The 18,821-nt window shown below is 53.1% G+C and overlaps 1 protein-coding gene and 1 long non-coding RNA gene across 2 annotated transcripts; one reads left to right on the forward strand and one right to left on the reverse strand.

Moving 5' to 3' along the window:
- Nucleotides 1–410: 410 nt before the first annotated feature.
- LOC309842615 lies at nucleotides 411–7,902 on the forward strand. The gene is made up of 2 exons (XR_014299704.1): nucleotides 411–612; nucleotides 6,913–7,902. It is a non-coding gene; the product is annotated as an uncharacterized lncRNA (long non-coding RNA).
- HPCAL4 (hippocalcin like 4) lies at nucleotides 7,150–16,310 on the reverse strand. Its single transcript, XM_082687045.1, has 4 exons — nucleotides 16,153–16,310; nucleotides 10,134–10,303; nucleotides 9,734–9,949; nucleotides 7,150–8,215 (listed from the first exon to the last, which is right to left on the reverse strand). The coding sequence occupies exons 2-4, from the start codon at nucleotides 10,293–10,295 to the stop codon at nucleotides 8,018–8,020; spliced, it is 576 nt and encodes a 191-aa protein (XP_082543171.1). The 5' UTR covers nucleotides 10,296–10,303; nucleotides 16,153–16,310; the 3' UTR covers nucleotides 7,150–8,017.
- Between the last annotated feature and the right edge of the window lie 2,511 nt (nucleotides 16,311–18,821).

Below are 18,821 nucleotides of genomic sequence, written 5' to 3' on the forward strand. Positions count from 1 at the left end.
GTGCTTAAGGGCGCCAAGAGAGGAGAGGTCTGACAACTTTTCCCCCCAGGATGGAGGGGAAAAGGAAAAGGAAAAAATGAAAAGCTAGCCTCCCGTCGCCAAAAGCTAGCCGGCGGCCGCTTTCCCCTCCGGTGCCAGGACCCTTGGAATCTGATTGGCAGACCGTAGTCCCTTCTGCGGAGGGAAAGGTGGCTGTGGATGGACAGCTCCATCCTTGAGCTGGATTCTGCTCCTAGCCGGGCGCACAATAGACGGCCCGGATGGGCAGCTATTCCCCTCTAAGGCGGAAGGACCTTTAAAGTCGGTGGAGAAACCAGGTCCCCACAGCCTGACCGGGGACCCACGCCAGGAAGACACCAAGGGATTCTGAACCCAGGTTCTTCCTGGCCCCTTGACGGCCAGTAGGGGGCTCACGCCTACAGGTCCACCTGAAGAGGGAGGGTAGAAAAGGAGCTTGGTACCAAAGACTATTGGACCACCATCCTGGAGTTCCAGAGCACTGTCCCCTCTTGGTGCAGAGCCCGGGGTGCGGCCACTAATGTCACCTGTCCTGGAGTACAGGTCAGGAAGCAGACAAGGGGCATCTCTGTGTGAGCCTAGAAGTCCACACAGGTGAGTGGGGGAAGCAGAAGAACATACTGGCTTAGCCTGGAAGGCATCTGGCTGGAAGGGGGTACAGAATGGAAAGATATGCCCAGCCTCCACCATGTCCTGGGGGGAACCAACGAAAGTTTGTGTGGGAGGAAGAGGGAAATAATAACAAAATTTGGGATCGGGGTAAGTATGTTTCTTCTCCAGACTTGATAGTTTCCATAGATGGCCCCAACCCTCTCCCGTCTGCCTACCCTCTGGCAATGTGACTTGGACAGAGATCTGGGTGAGCCTCAGCAGGCTGCAGCCATGTGCAACATGGAGGCTGTAAGAATGAAGTTTGGGGGCAGTCCAAATGTATAGATGTGTTTTTTGAATGTTCGGTGGTAGGGGGTGGTCAGTGCCTCTAATCCTTGCATTGTTCAAGGGTAGTTGTAGTTCAGGAGCCTGGCTTCCCCAGTCACAGGAGTAAGCATGTGAACCAGACCTGTCCAATCGGAAACCTTATTTCCCTGGACATAGCAGTTGAACAAGGAAAGAGCCTGGGACCCCAGCTGAGCCACCCACCTGTGCTCTTATTTAGGGTTGCTGGGAGATTTGGCTCTTCTCTGGGGTTATTAATTTGGGGCAGCGAGAGCTGGGAACCCATCTTTCCCTGCAGCAGGCGAAAGAACGTGGGAGAAGCCCATACAGAGCAGACGCCGAGGTCACAGAGGTGGAGAAGCAGAAGTAGAGAGAGGAAGAGAGGATGTGACACTGAGCCTCTGGCCCCAGCAGTGCCCAAATTCCCAATTACAGGAGCCAATAAGCCTCCCTTTTTTTCTTGAGCTTGTTTGAATTGGGTTTTGTTCCTTTGAAACCAAAAATCTCAACCAATCTAGATGGACATGACTAAGCCTCTAAGGATCCTGTCTGACTCTGGGTTCAGGTCCTTTAAGAATCCTCCCTAGATCCCTCTTTGAAAGGGTTCTAACTCAGTGCTAGACTGTTCTTTCCTCTCTATTAGGCTTCGGGCCATTGCCTCTATCTTCTCTGCCACCTCCGACCACGGGCTTGGTGCAGGGATTCCCTGGCTCTGCATTGCTGAACTTGGGCCAGTGCTTCAAGGTTCAGCTGAACCTGAACCTCAGGGTTCAGCTCTTTTGCAGCTGGATAAACCGGGAACACACCCTTCTGCACATGACTCCAAGGATCTCCGCGCCTGAACTGCTCATCTGGCCAGCCCTGCCCCAGCGTGCCTGTTGGCTGGTCTTTAGCAAGACCTGGGGCAGAAGCCACCTCCATGAAGGCTCCCTTCACCCTTCTCTGCTCTCCCCTTCCCCCACACAGAAAGCACAATAAGCAGTAGGCTTGATGTTAGAAGACCCGAGTTCAAGTTGTCTTCTTGCCATTCCCTGAGCCTTTATTTCCTTGCCTTTTTTTTAAACTGGAGACTTGGCTTCCAGTTTCTTTAAACTGGAAACTGGAGCTGACAGGTAATCCCATGGAAAACTGTTTGGTAGCTATCATGGACTGTGTTCGAAAGAGGGGTCATTGTTTGAGCTTTAGGAGGGCTTCGCAGGGAAGGACATCACTGAGATAGGGAATGGGGGCTCAGGGAGAGGCGATGGCTTGCACACCAGCACAGAAGCATGAGAGATGCCTTAGGGAAATGGAGGGCAGTATGGGGAGGCCAAGTGCAGGGTGAAAGATGGGGAGGTTGGGGAGGTAGGGGAGGAAAGGCTTTGGAGGTCAACAGGTGGCAAGCAGATCCTGTAGGACCTTGAGGGACTCTCTCTCTCTCTCTCCCTTTTTTAAAGATTTTATTTATTTATTTAAGAGAGAAAGAGGATGAGCGGGGGGGGGGAGGGAGAGCGAGAAGCAGACTCCCCACTGAGCAGGGAGCCCAATGCGGGGCTCAATCCCAGGACCCTGGGATCATGACCTGAGCCCAAGGCAGATGCTTAACCAACTGGGTCACCCAGGCCTTAAGGGACTTTTAGGAAGCTTATCACACTCACACTGAGGGAAGAGTGGAGATTTCGGAGTTTGACACTGTCAGACTTGCGCTTCAGGAAGATCACTCTGATTTCTGGGGACATCTGGATGGCATGGAGGGCAAGCCTGAAAGCAGGAGGCAGACCAACCTGTGTCAGAGGTGCTGAAGGCCAGGAGGGTACTTTTGAGGATGTAACCCTGGACCCGGACCTGTGCACCCCAAGTAGGTGGGGAACAAGCCTCCCGATTCCCCCAGCAAGGCTTCAGCGGAGAATAGCAGCCCCAAGTTCTTAGGCTCTTGAGTCACCTCCGGAGGTTTATGGCTGCCCTGAGGGCAGGTCAGCCTCCTTCCTCTGTCCTAATTGCTTCCTGCCAAGGAAGCTGGCCCCCTCCAAGCGTCCTTGAGAAAATCCTTGTTAATGCAATTGAGTGTTTCAGGAGCAAGCAGTCCCCTCCAGCTGCCACTGCCCCCAGCTCCCTGCAACAAGCAGTACCTCTCTGGCCACTGTGTTGGGTGGGGGTGGGAGTTGGTATTCTAAGAAAAACACGTCAACACTAACTCCGTTCCAGAAGGTCTCAGGGCCTGGGCTGGTCTCCTTGGGGACGGAGGAACAGGTAACGCATTGCACCCTCCACCAGCAGGGTAGGTGGGACTGAAATTCAAGATATGCTTCACTTGCCAAGCCATGCACCATGGCATGACAAGGCTGTTTATTCAGAAGAACGGGTATACTTTTTCATTAGGCCAAAGGTGCCATCCACTGGCCCAGCTGTGTTCTTATGAGGCTGTTTACACCCAGAAGGGTGTCTTTTCCTAATTTGCACAAAGGGCACCATATAGCTTAATTAATTATAATCCTGGCTCTTGGCCTTTCTCCCCACTCCCCACTCCCCACTATTCACTCTTTGGGGCTCTATGAGCCTTCCACTGGACGGAGGGAGAAACTACATCCAATGCTGTCTGCCACTGGCTCCCTTCTGGGGAAACTGCTCCGCCCACAGGCCCACCTTATCAGCACCTGGTGTGGTCATTGATGAATGGACCAAGGGCTCCCACCATAAGCCAAGCTCAACCAGTCAGATTCTTTTGCTTGAGAACTGGAACTAACTGGTGCAGTGGGGACTTGTCCCCTGCTGGGAAGTCTTGATACAGAGTTGGGGATGCAGCCACTTTTGCAGGGAAACCAAGGAAGTCTGAAGAGAAACCGAGGAAAAGAACACAGTTGCAAATATTGCCAAGGGGAGGAGAGCCTGAGAGGCCCAGAAAGGAGAAGGGTGAGGCCCTATTGTCGGTTCCAGTCCTTCTGAGGCCAAGCCATTCTTGATTTTCCCTCTTCACGGCCCCTTGAAATCTGCTCACCCCTTTCTCTGAACTAGCTCAAGTGGGTCTCTGTTCCACATAACCAGAGTCCTTGCTAGAAAAAGGCCCTCAGGCCCAAGGAGGTTCCTGAGGCACCCTCACTGTTGAGCTCCCTCCAGGCTTCTTCTCCCCCTGTCTTGTATCCTAGGGCTACCTCAGCTTACGGAAGAGCAAGAGCCCTCAGCATGGTCACACCTTTATTCACGGTCAGTGACAAACACACCATACAGCACAGGGTTGAACAGTGAAGACAGTCTCTGCAGCCACAGCCAGGAGCAGCACATGTGGAAGGGACAGGGGCCACACTAGAGAATGAGTTGGGATGCCCCCCCTCTGGCACCCAGCTCCCCCTTCCCCCCAGGCCTCCATACCCCCACAGCCTCCACCAAGCAGGAAGGGCCATATGCCCTGGGAGGCCCAGTTCTGCCCCACCTTCTGGCAAAGGTAAAAGAAAAACCTTGAAAATTTCAGAAAGAAAATTCCATATTATTCTGAGACTTCTTCACAATTATAGGATTTGAAAGATTTTTCTTCAAAAATGATAAAATACATAAGAACTATATTCTTTCTTACACAGTGATCTCTAAAGTCAGAACAAAACCTCACCCAGGGCAGATCTTCAGGAAAATTGTTGTTTTAGTAAATTTTTGTGTAAAAATATCTACAGTGTCAGCTTACTACCCTGTGTAGAAACCCCAGCTGTTCTCTCATTCTCTTTCCTTTCTCTTCCCTTGCCTCCTTCTCTCTCTCTCTCTCTCTCTCTGCAGCAGGATGAATTTCTACCTCTAGAAACTGTCAGTAAAAGATTAAGTGCCTTTGCTTATGGGCTTGTATCTTCTTAACTTTTGATTTAAAGGTAAGTTACAGAACCCTGACTACAGCTGAAAGGACCAGAGCAGCCATCTGAAGTGGACCCTGCTGATGGTTTTAGAGATAAGAAATAAGCGGCTCATCAGTTAGTCCAAAAGGATGAAGGACAGAATGCAGTTAGGAGGTAGATTCTAGAACCTTTTAATTCATATATATTCAGACTTGCTGCAAGAAGATATAAAACTTCAAAAGGAGAGTTTGAATGTATCATTGTTTTCACTCTCTGTATATTTTTGTCTCTGTCAGTCATAATTCAATGTCTCCTTACCATGTGCTCTATGGCAAGTCCCTCAGAGCTGGCACGGAGATCAGAGGCCTGCCTCTCTTCTCAAGGGAGGGCCAGTGCTCTACCACAGGAGTCCCTGAGCACACAGTCCCTGGGACATCCAGGGGCATGTGGGAGCAAGATCTGGCCTGCCTGTGTCTCCTCTCATCAACAAGATGTTGGTCTCAGTTCCCAGTCTGGCTTTATGTGTTCACACCGCTGGGTGTGAATTTTTGGCCATGGGATATGTCCAAATCTTGGTGATCAAACATGCTCTCACAGATAGGACTTGCCCACCTGCTGGAGAAAAACAGAAACTGTTCTCTTAGGGAGGAATATGGTGGTAAAGATATAGCAAGATGCTTCTAGGGTGCTTAGTCAGAGGCATCCCAGGACAGCACTGACCTGTTGGCAGAGCTGCCCAGAAGCAGACAACAAGATGCTTGAAAATGTCAGGAGTTCAGCCAACATCCTATTTCTTTTTGGAAGACCACTGCCTCAGAAACTTCTTGGCAGGAAGCTTGTCATCCTTGCGCAGGGGCCATGCTAATCTTCTCTGTATCGTTCCAATTTTAGTATATGTGCTGCCGAAGCGAGCACAGGAAGCTTGTCAAAGACCAAAGCTAACTTAGTTTGCCCCACAGTCAACTTGGTATGACTTGGAGTCAGAGAGATGAGAAGGGAGAGACTCTGAAGGACGAAATCCTCTTAAAGCCTTGGGCTCAAGTCCTGGCCTGTGCCACCCTCCTTGCACAAGGGCAGCCCCCCTTTCTGTGCCTCACTTCCCAAGTCTGGAGAAAGGGAATGAAAATCTCTATTTCCCCAGGCCAGAGGATACAATGTGATCGAGTAGATCAAGCAAGTGTCTGAAAGCTGTGAAGTTCTGTGTGATTATATATCAGGTTAGATTCAACATTTGGGGGTTGGGAACCCCACTTGGTAAATAAAAAGTCTGGCAGGCTCAGCTCAGCCAAGCTGTTAAGCATCTATGTATCTGTGGTGCTGACTAGTAGCACAAGATACGCCTAAAGACCCGCTCCTCAAAGCAATGGAACATTCCTTGAGGCATTACTGGATAAAAACCTGCTGGTTCCTGCCTGAGGATGTAAATTCCCAGCCTCACCACATGGCTGGTCATAGGCATAAGACAGAAAGAGAGTGGCTACTAAGTGGCCTTGCTACCTTCAAGGGCAGCAAGAAGGAAGGTCCAATAGAGCTTGGGACCAAAGGTCAGCAGCCCCAAGAGCTTCCACTTTCAGAGAGGGAGGACAGGTGAGCCCCCAGAAGAGGCATGCCTTTCCTCTTTCCCGGAGATACAATGCCACCCCGCTGACTCAGCAATCATTCCCGGCTCCCACCCTGGGCTGACAGCACCTGTGTACAAGACTGTTTTCACCAGCAGCTCAAGAGGAAAACTGCCACTGCACATCAAAGCTAATTTCTGATCACAAGTACAGGAGAAAATAAAGTGAAATGCTTGAAGAAGCAAGATAAGTTTTCTGGCAGTCAAAGCATGCAGCTGTAGAGCTCACTAACCCAAAATCAGAAAAGCAGAAAGCAAAGCCAGTACACCTGGAAGATGATGAATTTACCTGGCACAGTGAGGATTTGGGGTTAGGAAGAGCCTTGCAAATGGAGCACATCCCCAGCACTTGAGGCATTTGGTCCATTAATGCAGTCTGGCAACCTAAACAGTGGCTGGGCGTTTCTCTTCTAGCTTCTTCTGCTTCGGTAGCAGAAAGAACAAGCCCATCCTTGAAACAAGACCTAATCCAGAAAGGAACTACCAAGATGTAGAAGATACACTTGTCTCACTCTTAGCAAACCTTGTTTTTTTCTGTTTCCGCAGTCAGCATCCAGCCAGAGCAAGTGCACAATGAGAGAGAGCTGCCCACCGAGTTGAAAAAGGTCATGAAAAAGGAAGCAGCAGAAGCTGCTGATGGTGACGCCTCAGGACTTAGTCTGATAAGAGGGTTATTTGGTAAGTTTGCTGGTATTTTCCCTCGTTTTTTCTCAGCTCTCCCTCCCCACCACTCCCCAAGTTAGCATTTTCTATATTCATTTAATCATTTTACAAGAAACCAAGTAATATAAAGTATGTTTTAATATCCTAAACTAATAAAATGACTTTAGCTCTTCTAAAGGGTACTAAAAAAATAAGTATTACACAAATATCAGTGTTTCTTAAACCTTCCACTCACAACTGTTCCTAGACTTCTGAATATCTTTCATTTCATCCCTCTGCAGCTCCGGGTGGAGGTGAGCTGAAGGTATTTCATGGTTCCTTTCAAACTAACTGGCCTCAGCACGCCCGCTGCTCAGCTGTGTGCCATGCTCCCAGCTGAGCCTCTGACCACTGGACGTTTGCCTCTCTTCCCTTACGAGCTTCCACAGGGCACAGAATGTGTCTTGTAAACTACCATAACCTTAGCACCCAGAGATGCCTGGCATTGAACAGGTGCTCAATAAACGTTAGGTGAAGAAAGGACTGAATGAACGCTCCACAGGCTGGGGCCGGAGGGGCCAGGTAGAGTCAAGGGGGCAGGGCAGAGACCACCTTCAAGGAATTTAGGTCCTCAGCAAAGGACAGACCCACTTTGGCCCTTTAACTGGGATCTTGTAAAGCGTAATCCCAGGAGGAACAGAATTTCAAAGCAGACCTGCAGCCCCCTTTCCTCGATCCTGCCTCTTGGGGCAAAAGCCATCTCCCTATGCCCAGAGGATGCTGGTTCTGGGCCAAGACGGGGTGGGGCTAGACCACAGAATACCCGAGGATCTGTCTCTTTTCCAGGGTGAGGTGGTCCCTCAAGGATCTCAACTGAGGGGAGCAAGGGCTTGGGCAGAGGGGTGGGTGGGCCAGAGAGTGAGGCTAGAGTACCCCTCCCCCTGAGAGGTCATCAGGTTGGGAGGTGGCCACGCCCCTCCTGGCCAGGGGCCCTGCCCCTCACCAGCCTCTACTTCTGCATGTCACACTGCAGCAGCAGCACAATGGACGGGTCACTTTTGGCCGCCTCCTTGAACTCCTCCAGTGTGATCTGGTCGTCCTTATCCTGGTCCATCTTCTTGAAGATCTTGTCCACACGCTGCTGGGGTGTGAGCCCATCCTGGTTCATGCGCATCATGATCACAGTGCCCACCATCTTGTAGATAGCCTGGTGGGGGTGGGGGGCAAGGGGGGAACTGTGAACACTCACAGTGGGCAGGAATGATCCGGGGTGAATGAAGGGGGTTGGGGATGGGCAGGGAGAACATGGGAGATGGCAAGGATACTGGAAGGTGATGTGTGGTCATTAAGACTGAATATTTAATGGGTATCTCATACCACACATGTCTACAACCCAACTCTTCACCTCCAGCCTGCTCTTCCCCCAGCATTCCCAGTCTCAGTAAATAGAAAATTCAACCTTCTGGTTCAGACCAAAAACCCTGACGCCATTCTTGGCTCTCCCTCATGTCCAATCTTTCAGCAACTCTTGCCAGCTCAAATCTGGCAACAGGTCCCGTATCCAATCACTTCCGCTGCTTCCCCAGAGTTGCTGGGTCCATCAGCTCCTGACTGGCTGGCCGTGGACGCATCCTAACTGGTCTCCTTGCTTCTGCCTTCCTGCGCCCTTAGTCTGTTCTCCACACAGAGAACAGAGCACTGTAAATGGCTTCCCATCTCACTCAGAATAAAGTCAAATCTCTACGACAGACTGTGAGATGCTAAGTGATTTGGTTCCTGGCTGCCTACCTGACCGCTTCCTACCACGCTCCCCTCACTCACTTCTCTCGTACCACTCTTGCCTCCTGGCTACTCTTGAACACTGCAAACATAACCTCACCTCAGTGTCTTTGCATTTACTGTTCCCTCTGCATAGAACACTGTTCCCCCAGGCATTTACATGATTAGCTCCCTCACCTTATTGAGGTTGATGCTCAAATTTCACCCCATAGACTTCTCCATTGCTCTCACTCTCCTTACTCAGCTTCGCCTATCTTCTTCATAACACTTACTTCTTGACATAGCACAGGTTGTTTTCTTGTTTTAAAACCTTCTCCCTGTTTTGGGGTGCCTGGGTGGCTTAGTCAGTTGGGTGACTGCTTTTGGCTCATGTTGTGGTCAGGATCCTGGGATGGAGCCCTGCATCAGGCTCCCTGCTCGGAGGGGGTCTGCGTCTCCCTCTCCTCCCTGCTTGTGCTCTCTCTGGCTCTCTCTCTCTCTATCAAATAAAATCTTTAAAAAATAAATAAATAAAATCTCCTCACTATAGAATGAGTGCCCTAATAAAACAGAACTTTGCCTGGCACACGGTAGGCACTCAATAGATATTTGTTGAAAAAATAATGAATTAGAAACTTGGGCTCTGAAGTCAAGAGTCCTTGGATTTGACTCAAGAACCATTACACTACGTTTCCTCCTATGTAAAATGGGGTTTCTGTCAGTACCTACTCCATAGGGTTGCTGGGTAAAGCACTTAGCACAAGGCTTGTCCTACACTGCGCCCCCAACCAGTGCCAGTTAGCCACTGGGTCCTGGCAGGCGGGAGGCGGGGACAGGTGGAGTACAGCCAGGACACTCCTGAGGCCCGACAGTAGGGTGCCTGGGGAGGGCTGGAGAGGACCCGCCACGAAAATAGGAGGGGCATCACCCCAGCACAACCTGGCCTCCCGCATCCACCCCCGCGCACCTCGATGATCTCCAGCATCTCCAGGCGCGTGATGCGCCCGTCGCCGTCTAGGTCGTACATCTCAAAGGCCCAGTTGAGTTTCTGCTCGAAGCTGCCGCGAGAGGTGACCGAAAGGGCACAGATGAACTCCCGGAAGTCGATGGTACCGTCGCCGTTCTTGTCGAAGGTGCGGAAGGCGTGCTGCGCAAACTTGGACGCGTCGCCATAGGGAAAGAACTGAGGAGTGAACCGAGCGTTGGGGCAAAGCCACAGCCTCGCGGTCTCTGCGGGTCTCCGCGATTGCGTGGCCCCGCCCCCTGGCCGTCCGGCGAGCTCCCTAGGTGGCCTGACCCCGCCCACACCCGCCTTCCCCGCCCCCTGGGGTTCCCTGGCCCCGCCCCCGGCCTCCCTGCCCGCCCACCTTGATGTACAGCTGCTGGAATTCCTCCAGGTTGAGGATGCCGCTGGGGCAGTCCTTCAGGAAGCCCTTGTACCACTGCTTCAGCTCCTGTTCGCTGAACTCAGTGTTCTGAACCAGGTCCTCCAGCACCTCTGGGGCCAGCTTGCTGTTGGTCTTCCCCATGGCAGGGCCTGGGGGACATGGGCTCCCTCAGTTTGGTTCAGGGCAAGGCCCTCACCTCAGCAGCAGCCCCCCAAGTCCCCAGAGGACAGGGTTCCCTTTCTCCACAACGACCCCTCCCATAACAGACCTCACGTTCCCACCGCCAGGATCCCTCCTTCCACAGCAGGGTGAGTCCTCTCCGGTCATCACTACCCTCAACAAGCTCACTTTCCTACAACTAGGCCCTGTCCTTCACACTCCTTCCCATAGGAGGTCCCGTCTCCCTTCCAGCACACGGGAGGGGATCCCTTCCCCCATGAAGCTCCCCCATGGCAGGGCCTTTTCTTTCCTCACACAGGTTTCCTCTCCACCCCCGGGTCTCAGATCCCCACCTTCTCCCCGACCAGACCAGCGCGGATGCCTCAGTCTTCATCCTCCTTCTCCTGTGTACACCTGGCAGAGCACCCCACACCCTGTGAAAGTCTTAATCCTCTCCTTGTTATTTAGAGCTTTCAGCCCCTGGTCCCCACCCGTCAAGGCAGGCTCTTCTCTGCCCGGGACCTGAGGAAGGTCCCTCGTGTATCCCCCTGGCACCATCTCCCAAGTTCTTCCTCAAGACTTTCAGGGCCATCCCAGCAGGAAGCTTCTCTCTCTCCTTCCTCTGTACAAAGAGAAGTCCTAGCTGATAGCACTGACGACCTTGACTCATCCTGCTTTCCATTAGTCATTCATTCCCTGAGCCTTTACTGAGGCTGACTGTGTGTGCCAGGTCCCGTGCCAGTGATGGGGATAAAGGAAATATGGGCCAACCTTCAATAACTCATAATTGGGTCAAAGAGGTAGCTGGCTGATTGTGAAGGCCCTTCAATCCCTGCCAAGGAGCTTGGCTTATACCCATAGGGATTTTTTTTTTTCAAAAGATTTTATTTATTTATTTGACAGACAGAGATCACAAGTAGGCAGAGAGGCAGGCAGAGAGAGAGGAGGAAGCTCCCCATGGAACAGACAGCCTGTTGTGGGGCTCGATCCCAGGACCCTGGGATCATGACCTGAGCAGAAGGCAGAGGCTTTAACCCACTGAGCCACCCAGGTGCTCCCTCCCCTGCATAGGGATTTTAAAGCAAAGGCTAGGAACATAGCACTCAGTCCACAAACACAGAATGCTTATGTGGCAGATCTTGAACTAGATGCTGGGATGAGAGAGAAGGAATGTATTTAGGAATTTTTCCTTTGGCTACAATGTACAAGATGGCCGGAGTGGGGGCAAGTAGAGCAGAGAGAGGCAAGCTGCATAGTTCAGGCGAGAGATGGTGACACTAGGGCAGAGGCTGTGGAGTGACATAGATGGATGGAGGTGTGTTAGGAGGGGCATCAGCAGGGCTTGCTGACCAAATGTGGGGGTGAGAGGGACAGAGAAGTTGAGGCAGATGCTTAGATTTGGGGCTGAATGGAGAAGTGGTAGTGTTGAGAAGCAGGTTTGGGGAGGATGAAAAGTCAGTCCCCCATGGGAACAGAAGCCCCTTCATGTGGCCTGTGACAGAGGCAGTTTTTGCAGAGAGGTACAGGACCTCCCCAGGATGCATCAGGAGTGAGGCCCTGCCAGGGCCTCAAGGTGGGCACTCTTGTCTGACCTCCATGGGAGGAATATCCCTCCAGGGCCTGAGTTTAGGACATGGCCCTGGAGGTAACTTTGACCTGTCTAGTCTTTTTGGAAGGGCATTAGACCCCGGCCGCAGGGTAGCCTGTCATAAAGATACCTTGGAAAAGGAAACCATCAGGTTAGCAGAAGGAATTCCACATCCATAGCCCACCGCCTGCCAGTGTGGCTTTTAATCCTTACTGCTGGGAGTGCCTCAAACAACCAGACCTGAGCTGGGTCTCTGCCACACCCCCTCCCTTGCTCCATGGCTTCAAGTTAGTCATAGGATATCTCTGGGCCTCCTCCACTGGGCCACAGGAAGATCAAGCAGCAACGGGAGTAACAACATCCTCCCCCGCTCACCACCCCCAGAGCATGAGGACTCCTCCATGCTCCCAGGGGAAGAGAGAAGCCGGTGGGGAGGGAGGTATGCTATCTTAGGAACCTGGAATGTGCAGTCTAAAATAGCCACATTAGGCGCAAGGATGACTCTTGGACACCTACGGGCAGAAGAAGACAGGTTTCCCCCTCTGTTGATCCATCCCCAAGTCCAAAGCACACTGAAGTCTTGGGGTATAGTCAAGGAAGCTGGAGAACCCAGAGAAAGAGGTGTCCAGTAGGGGAAGTGAAATCTCTCTAGCATGCTCCTGGGGGACGTGCCCGAGTGTCTGTGTAAGGGGCTGGATGTGGGTGGGAGCACATCATTTTATGAGATTGCGTATCTGTCAGAGCACATGTGTGTGTGTATACGTGTATGTATCATGGTGTCTGTGTGGCTTTTCTTTCACCTTTTTCCTCCTCCCTGTCCTGTGCTCCCTTCCCACAATTCTCTATGTCCTGGGGTCACATTCCCAGCCCAAATCTGGTCCCAGGCTTACTGGAGACTATATCTCCCTCTTCATTTCCTCTGTTGTCCTTACATTGCCAGTCAAAGTTGGCAGTCCCTTCAAGATATCCCCTTATTTTAGTGGAAACTGGAACCTCGAGAAAGGAGAAAACGCTCAGAGTTACACAGCCGGTCAGTATAAGAATCCAGATGAGCACCCAGGCGGAGTCCATGCCACCTGCCTGGACCACCCTCTCCAAATCATGGCTACTCTTGTCCAGTACAGACTTTCCCCACTCCTGCCTGCATTCTGGGAAAACCCTAGCTCTGATCTCTCTCTTGGCCCCAGGGGGACCATCTCACCAAGCTTCAGGCCACCATATCTGACATCTAGGAAACATCCATCCCTTGGAATGGCCCAACATCTCCTCTGACTCCGCTCATCTACAATCAGACACTCGCAACCTGTGGCCATCTTCCCTCTCCGTCAGCCCTTCCTTCCTTCCCTCCCTTGTCCCATGGCCGAAATGCAATCTTAGTTACCTTTAGTTTCCCCTCTTCCTTTTCCCTACGTCCGGCTGTCACCAAGTCTTGTTGTTTTTTCTTTTCAAGTGTTTCTAGAACCTTCACCATATCTTCTTTCTCCCCATAGTCAGGGCCAGGGGCACAGCTGACAGGCTGAGGTCCTACACTGCAGCCTAAGGCATGCCCATGGGCTCAGGGGTCTCAGAGAGAGTGCCTTTCTTCTGACTTCTGTGTTCTGAGACAATGTCATATCTGGTTTTGCCCAGAAAATATAGGCTAGAGGTGGACATGCCCATTAGGCCCCTCACACTCTAGAATCCTCTAGAATCTGGCATCATGGTGCCCAACCTGTCTAGCCTTATCTCCACTGCTCCTCGCACAACTATATGCTTTCCAGTTAGTCTTCACCCAGCCAGGACCTACGTCCCTATTGCATAGCTGCTTTCCCTTCCCCTAATATCTCTTCCTCCCATCTGGGCTAATGCAGCTCTCCTCAGCCTTCAGGCCTGGCGGAAGCCCACTTCCTTATGATCAGCCTCTCCCAGCCTGGACAGTGGACAGTCAGCAGCATGGATTCAGCATTTGAGGGCTGTGAAAGTGAGCCCCACAAGTGTGTAGACTCCAGAACTCTCTGACCCTCACCCAGTGCTCTAGAATTCCAGAATGTAACCTGATTTGGAAGAAATCTTCGTATTAAGCCTTGGCCCAAGCCAAAAAAAAAAAAAAAAAAAAAAAAAAAAAAGTCCTTTAAGCCTTTTTCTCAATGGCAAAGAGCTTATCCCCTCCCCCTATAGCCAAGTCCTCTTCGGGACAACTCAGAGAGTGAGAAAAGCATTAAGCATTTTTCCCATCATTGAGGTTTCTCCTCTTGTAGCTGCCCCACACCGGTCCTGCTCTCCCCTCTGTGGCTACACAGAACTGCCTGCAGAGACCCAAAGGCCATGTCTGGAACACAGAGATGTTCAATGAATGTCCCTTGGTGGGTTCCATGAGAGGAGCAGAACCCCCTTCTTCCTCCTCGGAATGGCGTCGGGCTTTCTAGTTTATCTGTGTTCTCCTGCCATTGCACCCACTTCAGAGACCATGGAACCCCGACCCGGGAAAGGAAGGGTTCGCCCAAGGCCAACCACAGTAGCAAGGTAAAGGCCTTGGGGGCATGGCGTGTTCTGTTGGAGCTGTGGCCCTGCTGGACATGGGCAGGCTTCTTGCCTACTGCTTGCGGGCTGCCCTTCAGCCGTGAAGGAGATGGCATTGCCTCATACACAAAGCCACGGCCCCTCTGTGCTCAGAGGCTTCTTCCAGAGGGCAGAGCTCGGGGTCCTGAGTTTCAAATGAGGAAGAGGCGGTGAGGGTGGGAGGGATTGAGGGAGGCAATAATCCCACATCCTCACCCAGCTTCAGAGGAGCTGGTGCTGAGACGGTTGCCATAGTGACAACAGCTCCCTGGTCAGGAGATTTTCTCTTTCCTCTCCTCCCTTTGCTCTTCTCCAAGCAGCAGCCATAGCGGCAGCAGCCAGGTCTTCTCCCTGTCCTTAATGAGGGGCAGGGCATGATAAACAAGATGTGGGCCATAGTGACCACCTCCACCGCAGAACTGTCCATGCCACATGGGCTGGTGGCCTGGGAGGGACTCCCAACAGCTGAGAAGGGGTCTGGGCCTGGAGAACATGTGGGAGGGGGAGGCCTGAGTAAGAAGCAAGTCCCCTTGGTGAGGACTAACGCCACTCAGGCCTCTTCTCTGAAATGTCCTAACGGTTCACGGCAAGTGTGAAACGGTCCCATTTGCTCATAATCAGCCACAGAACCAGAGCACGTCAGGGTTGGAAGGCTGTTCAAGACCATCTCATCCAGTCCACCCTCTGTCCTGCCCCTTCCCCATTTCATGAAGGATCAGAGAGGGAAGTGGCTTGGCCAAAGGCAAACAGCAGCTGAGGCAAAGGCAAGATTTAACCCATCTCTTCTGCCTTCCAGATTCAGGCCACCTTAGGGAAAGGAGTGACACAGTCCACATGGAGCTTTGGCAGGCCCTTGTGGAACAGCGGGAAGATAGCAGAGCAGGAGTGACTGGGCGCAAGAAGGCCAGAGAGGATCCAAATTAGAAGTGTTTGCGAAGTAGAGTGAGAGAACTTGGTGCCTGTCAGGAGTGAGGGGAAAAGGGAAGTCTGGGACCTTGGCAACACTGACGGACAGGTGTGCTGGGAGGTGGTGCCCCTGGTTCATCCTCCAGCCAGGATGAAAGAAGCCAAGCATGGGACTTCTCCTAGCCCTGGGACCATGTGGGGTGGTTCTGCTGATTAGAGAATGTGAGGAGGAGAACTGGGGGAGGGGGGCGCTTCTTTCCTCTTCCAGATATGCTGTGAGCTCCGGCAGCTTGAAGGGTGGGAGGTGGGGACAGTCGGAGGGGACAGTGTGAAGTGGGAGTAGGCTCTCTGTGGAGGTGGAGGCTGTCTTTGGGGGCAGCGGCCTTGTGGTGTGAAGTGCACAGGGAGCTGCTGGGGGGATGTGTGGGTGGGGGCTATCTGTGGAGGTAGGAGGTTGCCATGATGCTGGGCAAATTACCCATCTCCAAAGGAGAAGGGTGATTGACGCCTCCTCAAGCAACAGCAACACCACACCCCCAGGTGTGTATGTGTGAGTGAGTTGGGGGGCCAGAGCAGTGGGTGTTCTTACCTGAGCTGGGGGTAAGGAGGCGGCTGGGCCCCCTTCCCTGGGACCCATGGGGCCTGGGCTGGGGTGGGAGTCCCCTGCCCAAGGGCGGCCCCCCAGATGCTGCCGCCTATGGGGGGAACCAGGGGTCAAGGATGAATGAGGGGAGCAGGAGAGGAGAATGGGAATGGAGAGTAGAGGGGGAGGGGACAGGGGCCTCTGCCCGGCCCCGCCCGCGTTACCTGAGGCCGCTCGCCGGGTCGCAGGATGGCTCTGAGCCTCGGCGGGCCGCGGGGACCGAGACTGGCTCGCGGACTGGCGGCCGGGCTCTCCGAGGTCCGTACCGGAGCCGCCTCCCAGCTCTTGTATCACTCTGTCTCTCGGAGGCGACAGGATTTGCATAAGCCCCGCCTCATCCCGAGCAGATCGGGCGTTGATTGGCTCCGCTGGGGCGGAGTGGCAGGCGGGGTTTCAGGTGGGGACTGGATGACCAGTGAGGCCCCGCTGCCGGTGCGCGCCCCGCCCGCCCGCGCTGACCTTCTCCGAGTCGCGAGGAAGGGGGAGGGCTGTGCTCCCAGCGGTACCCCGCCCTAGGGTTCAGACCCCGGGCCGCAGTCTGGGGCGAAAAGTGATGATTGAAGTGGATTCGCAAAAACAACCGCACGGTTGCTATGGAAACGTGAGAGCCACAGCCGAGTCTCTAAGCCTTCCCTCCCAGGGCCCCAGACGGGGGTGGGGATGGAAGAGAGGATGAGTCACAAGATGTGACCCCCTCCATGTCCCACCCGAAATCGGAGGAGGGCGACGAGGAGTTGTGGAGTAGCTGAGTGGGGGAGGGAAGAGTTGGGGTGGTCGGCTTTGCGTCCCCACGCCTTCGCGCCGCCTCCGCAACACACCCACTGCGCTGCCGCCGTGGGACTGCGCCGAGAGCGCAGCACGGATGGCGAAGCGCCCCACTTCTACCTGGCCCCAGACTCCTCGTGCTTTCCCTACAGCCCTTAATTCCGATCCTCTCCAGACAGGCCTTGCTTGGTGCTCATGGACCCCCAACAGGCCTCTCGGGATCGCCTCCAGAAAGTCCCTCTGCCTATCCCATGGACCCTCCTTTCCACACACTCCCATCTTCCCGTCCCGCAGACGGAGCCGGTCCCCAGACGCCGCCAGCCTCCGGCCTCGGATGTTGACACAAACCCGTGGCGGTTTACACTGAGTGGGTCTGGAAGGTTTCAGGGCCGCGGGAACACCTCTTCCCTGCACTTGGGGGTCTCCCCAAAGCCCGGCCAGGTTGCCCTAGCTGCTCTGGCAGCTGAGAGCTCCTGAACCAAGGCGGTGGGAAGGGACTCTTTTATTCCAAACTGGGGGTTGGGTGGGGGGGCGCTGAGGGGCGGGGGATAAGAGCGAGTATCTCTCAGACTGGGCCATGTGCGGGGGAGGGACTTCGAAGCATCTGTCAAAAAAGTGAGGCGGGGCTTCTGGAGATTGGTCGAATGGGAGCTGGGATACTAAAGATGGGGGGCGGGGCTTCCGCCGCAGGAGCAAAAGTTGAAGTGAGCCGGGTGATGGGGGATGAGGACAGGTCAGCCAAGGCTGATCTTCAAAATTCCTGGATCAGGCTCTGTGGGGGAGGAACCGGAGGATATTTTTTTTTAGGAACCCGTTTAGGTCCCATTCCCTCTGGAACTCGTTTTGCAGTCCCATTCTTCGGGCTGCAGGCTGTCTTCTCTCTGGTGGTCCCCACGGGATGACAGCACTACTTAGGCCTCCAGTTAGCCGGCACATCCTGACCCCTTGGTTGATGATTCACGGGACAGGGCTTTGAAAGCCCTGACAGTGTCACTTCCTGAGCACCTTCTCTGCTGTGGGCCCTGGGGACCTAGAGATAGGCAAGAACTCCCCATCTTCACAGTGAAGCGGGTACGATTATGATTCCCATTTAACAGATAAGGAAGTTGAGGCTCAGAGCGCTTAAGTGACTCGCCGGAGCTCACAAAGCTAGTAAAGCTGCAGGGCTGGGACTTGAACCCAAGCAGTCTGGCTCCAGGACCCACCCTCCTAGCCAGAAAACAATACTGCCTCTCTTGAAGATCTTTCAAGTCCTTAAGTGCAGAAACCTTGGATTAGAATGTTCTTTCTCGGACCCTCCAAGCCATGGGAAAGGCAAAGCTCAACTTCTGGTGAGCAGCTTCTCTGACTCTGAAGTGGTCAAGACGGGATTCCAGCAGTAGCTGTCATAGTAGAGCTGGTAACTGTGAGAACAAAAAGAAGCTCCCCTGAACTTCAAGAGGGCTAGAATGTGGCTGCTCCTGACTTCCCCATCCCCCACCCAGCCATCAGCATGGGGTCCATGCAAGGGGCAGTTAGTGAAGCAAGACATAGGACCCAGGCAACCTTGCCCATGAATCATCTCAAGCCCAGTGACTGACTGTTCCTGAGCTTGCAGTCTAAACCTATCTTCACCCGCTCTAAGACTTGAGAACTTGATCTTGATCCTGCATCTGCCTTTAGGTTTGATGTTTAAAACAACAACAGCTGGGGGTGCCTGGGTGGCTCAGTGGGTTAAAGCCTCTGCCTTCCGCTCAGGTCATGATCCCAGGATCAAGCCCTACATCGGGCTCTCTGCTCAGCGGGGAGCCTGCTTCCTCCTCTCTCTCTGCCTGTCTCTCTGCCTACTTGTGATATCTCTCTGTCAAATAAAATTTTTAAAAATAAATACCTAACAATCCATTCAGACAGGAGCATGATCAGTCAAAGTGGATGCTGACCTTAGTGCTAGACCAAAGACTTAGTAGGTCTCTGTTCTGCCAAGAGCTAGCACTTCAGCTACTGGATCAAGGGAAATAGGAGAGAAGCTAGGGATGGGCTGGGGGAGCCCAAGACCTGTGGTTCTCTATTTACAATCAGTCTGGAAGTA

Source organism: Mustela nivalis (genome assembly GCF_964662115.1).
Source record: "Mustela nivalis genome assembly, chromosome: 10".
NCBI classification, from domain to species: Eukaryota; Metazoa; Chordata; class Mammalia; order Carnivora; family Mustelidae; genus Mustela; species Mustela nivalis.

Coding starts and splice junctions, on each gene's coding strand:
- HPCAL4 (XM_082687045.1), bottom strand. CDS start 10,295: ATGGGGAAGACCAACAGCAAGCTGGCCCCAGAGGTGCTGGAGGACCTG. Junction 9,950..10,133: donor TCCAGCAGCTGTACATCAAG/GTGGGCGGGCAG, acceptor TTCACTCCTCAG/TTCTTTCCCTATGGCGACGC. Junction 8,216..9,733: donor AGATGCTGGAGATCATCGAG/GTGCGCGGGGGT, acceptor CACCCCCACCAG/GCTATCTACAAGATGGTGGG.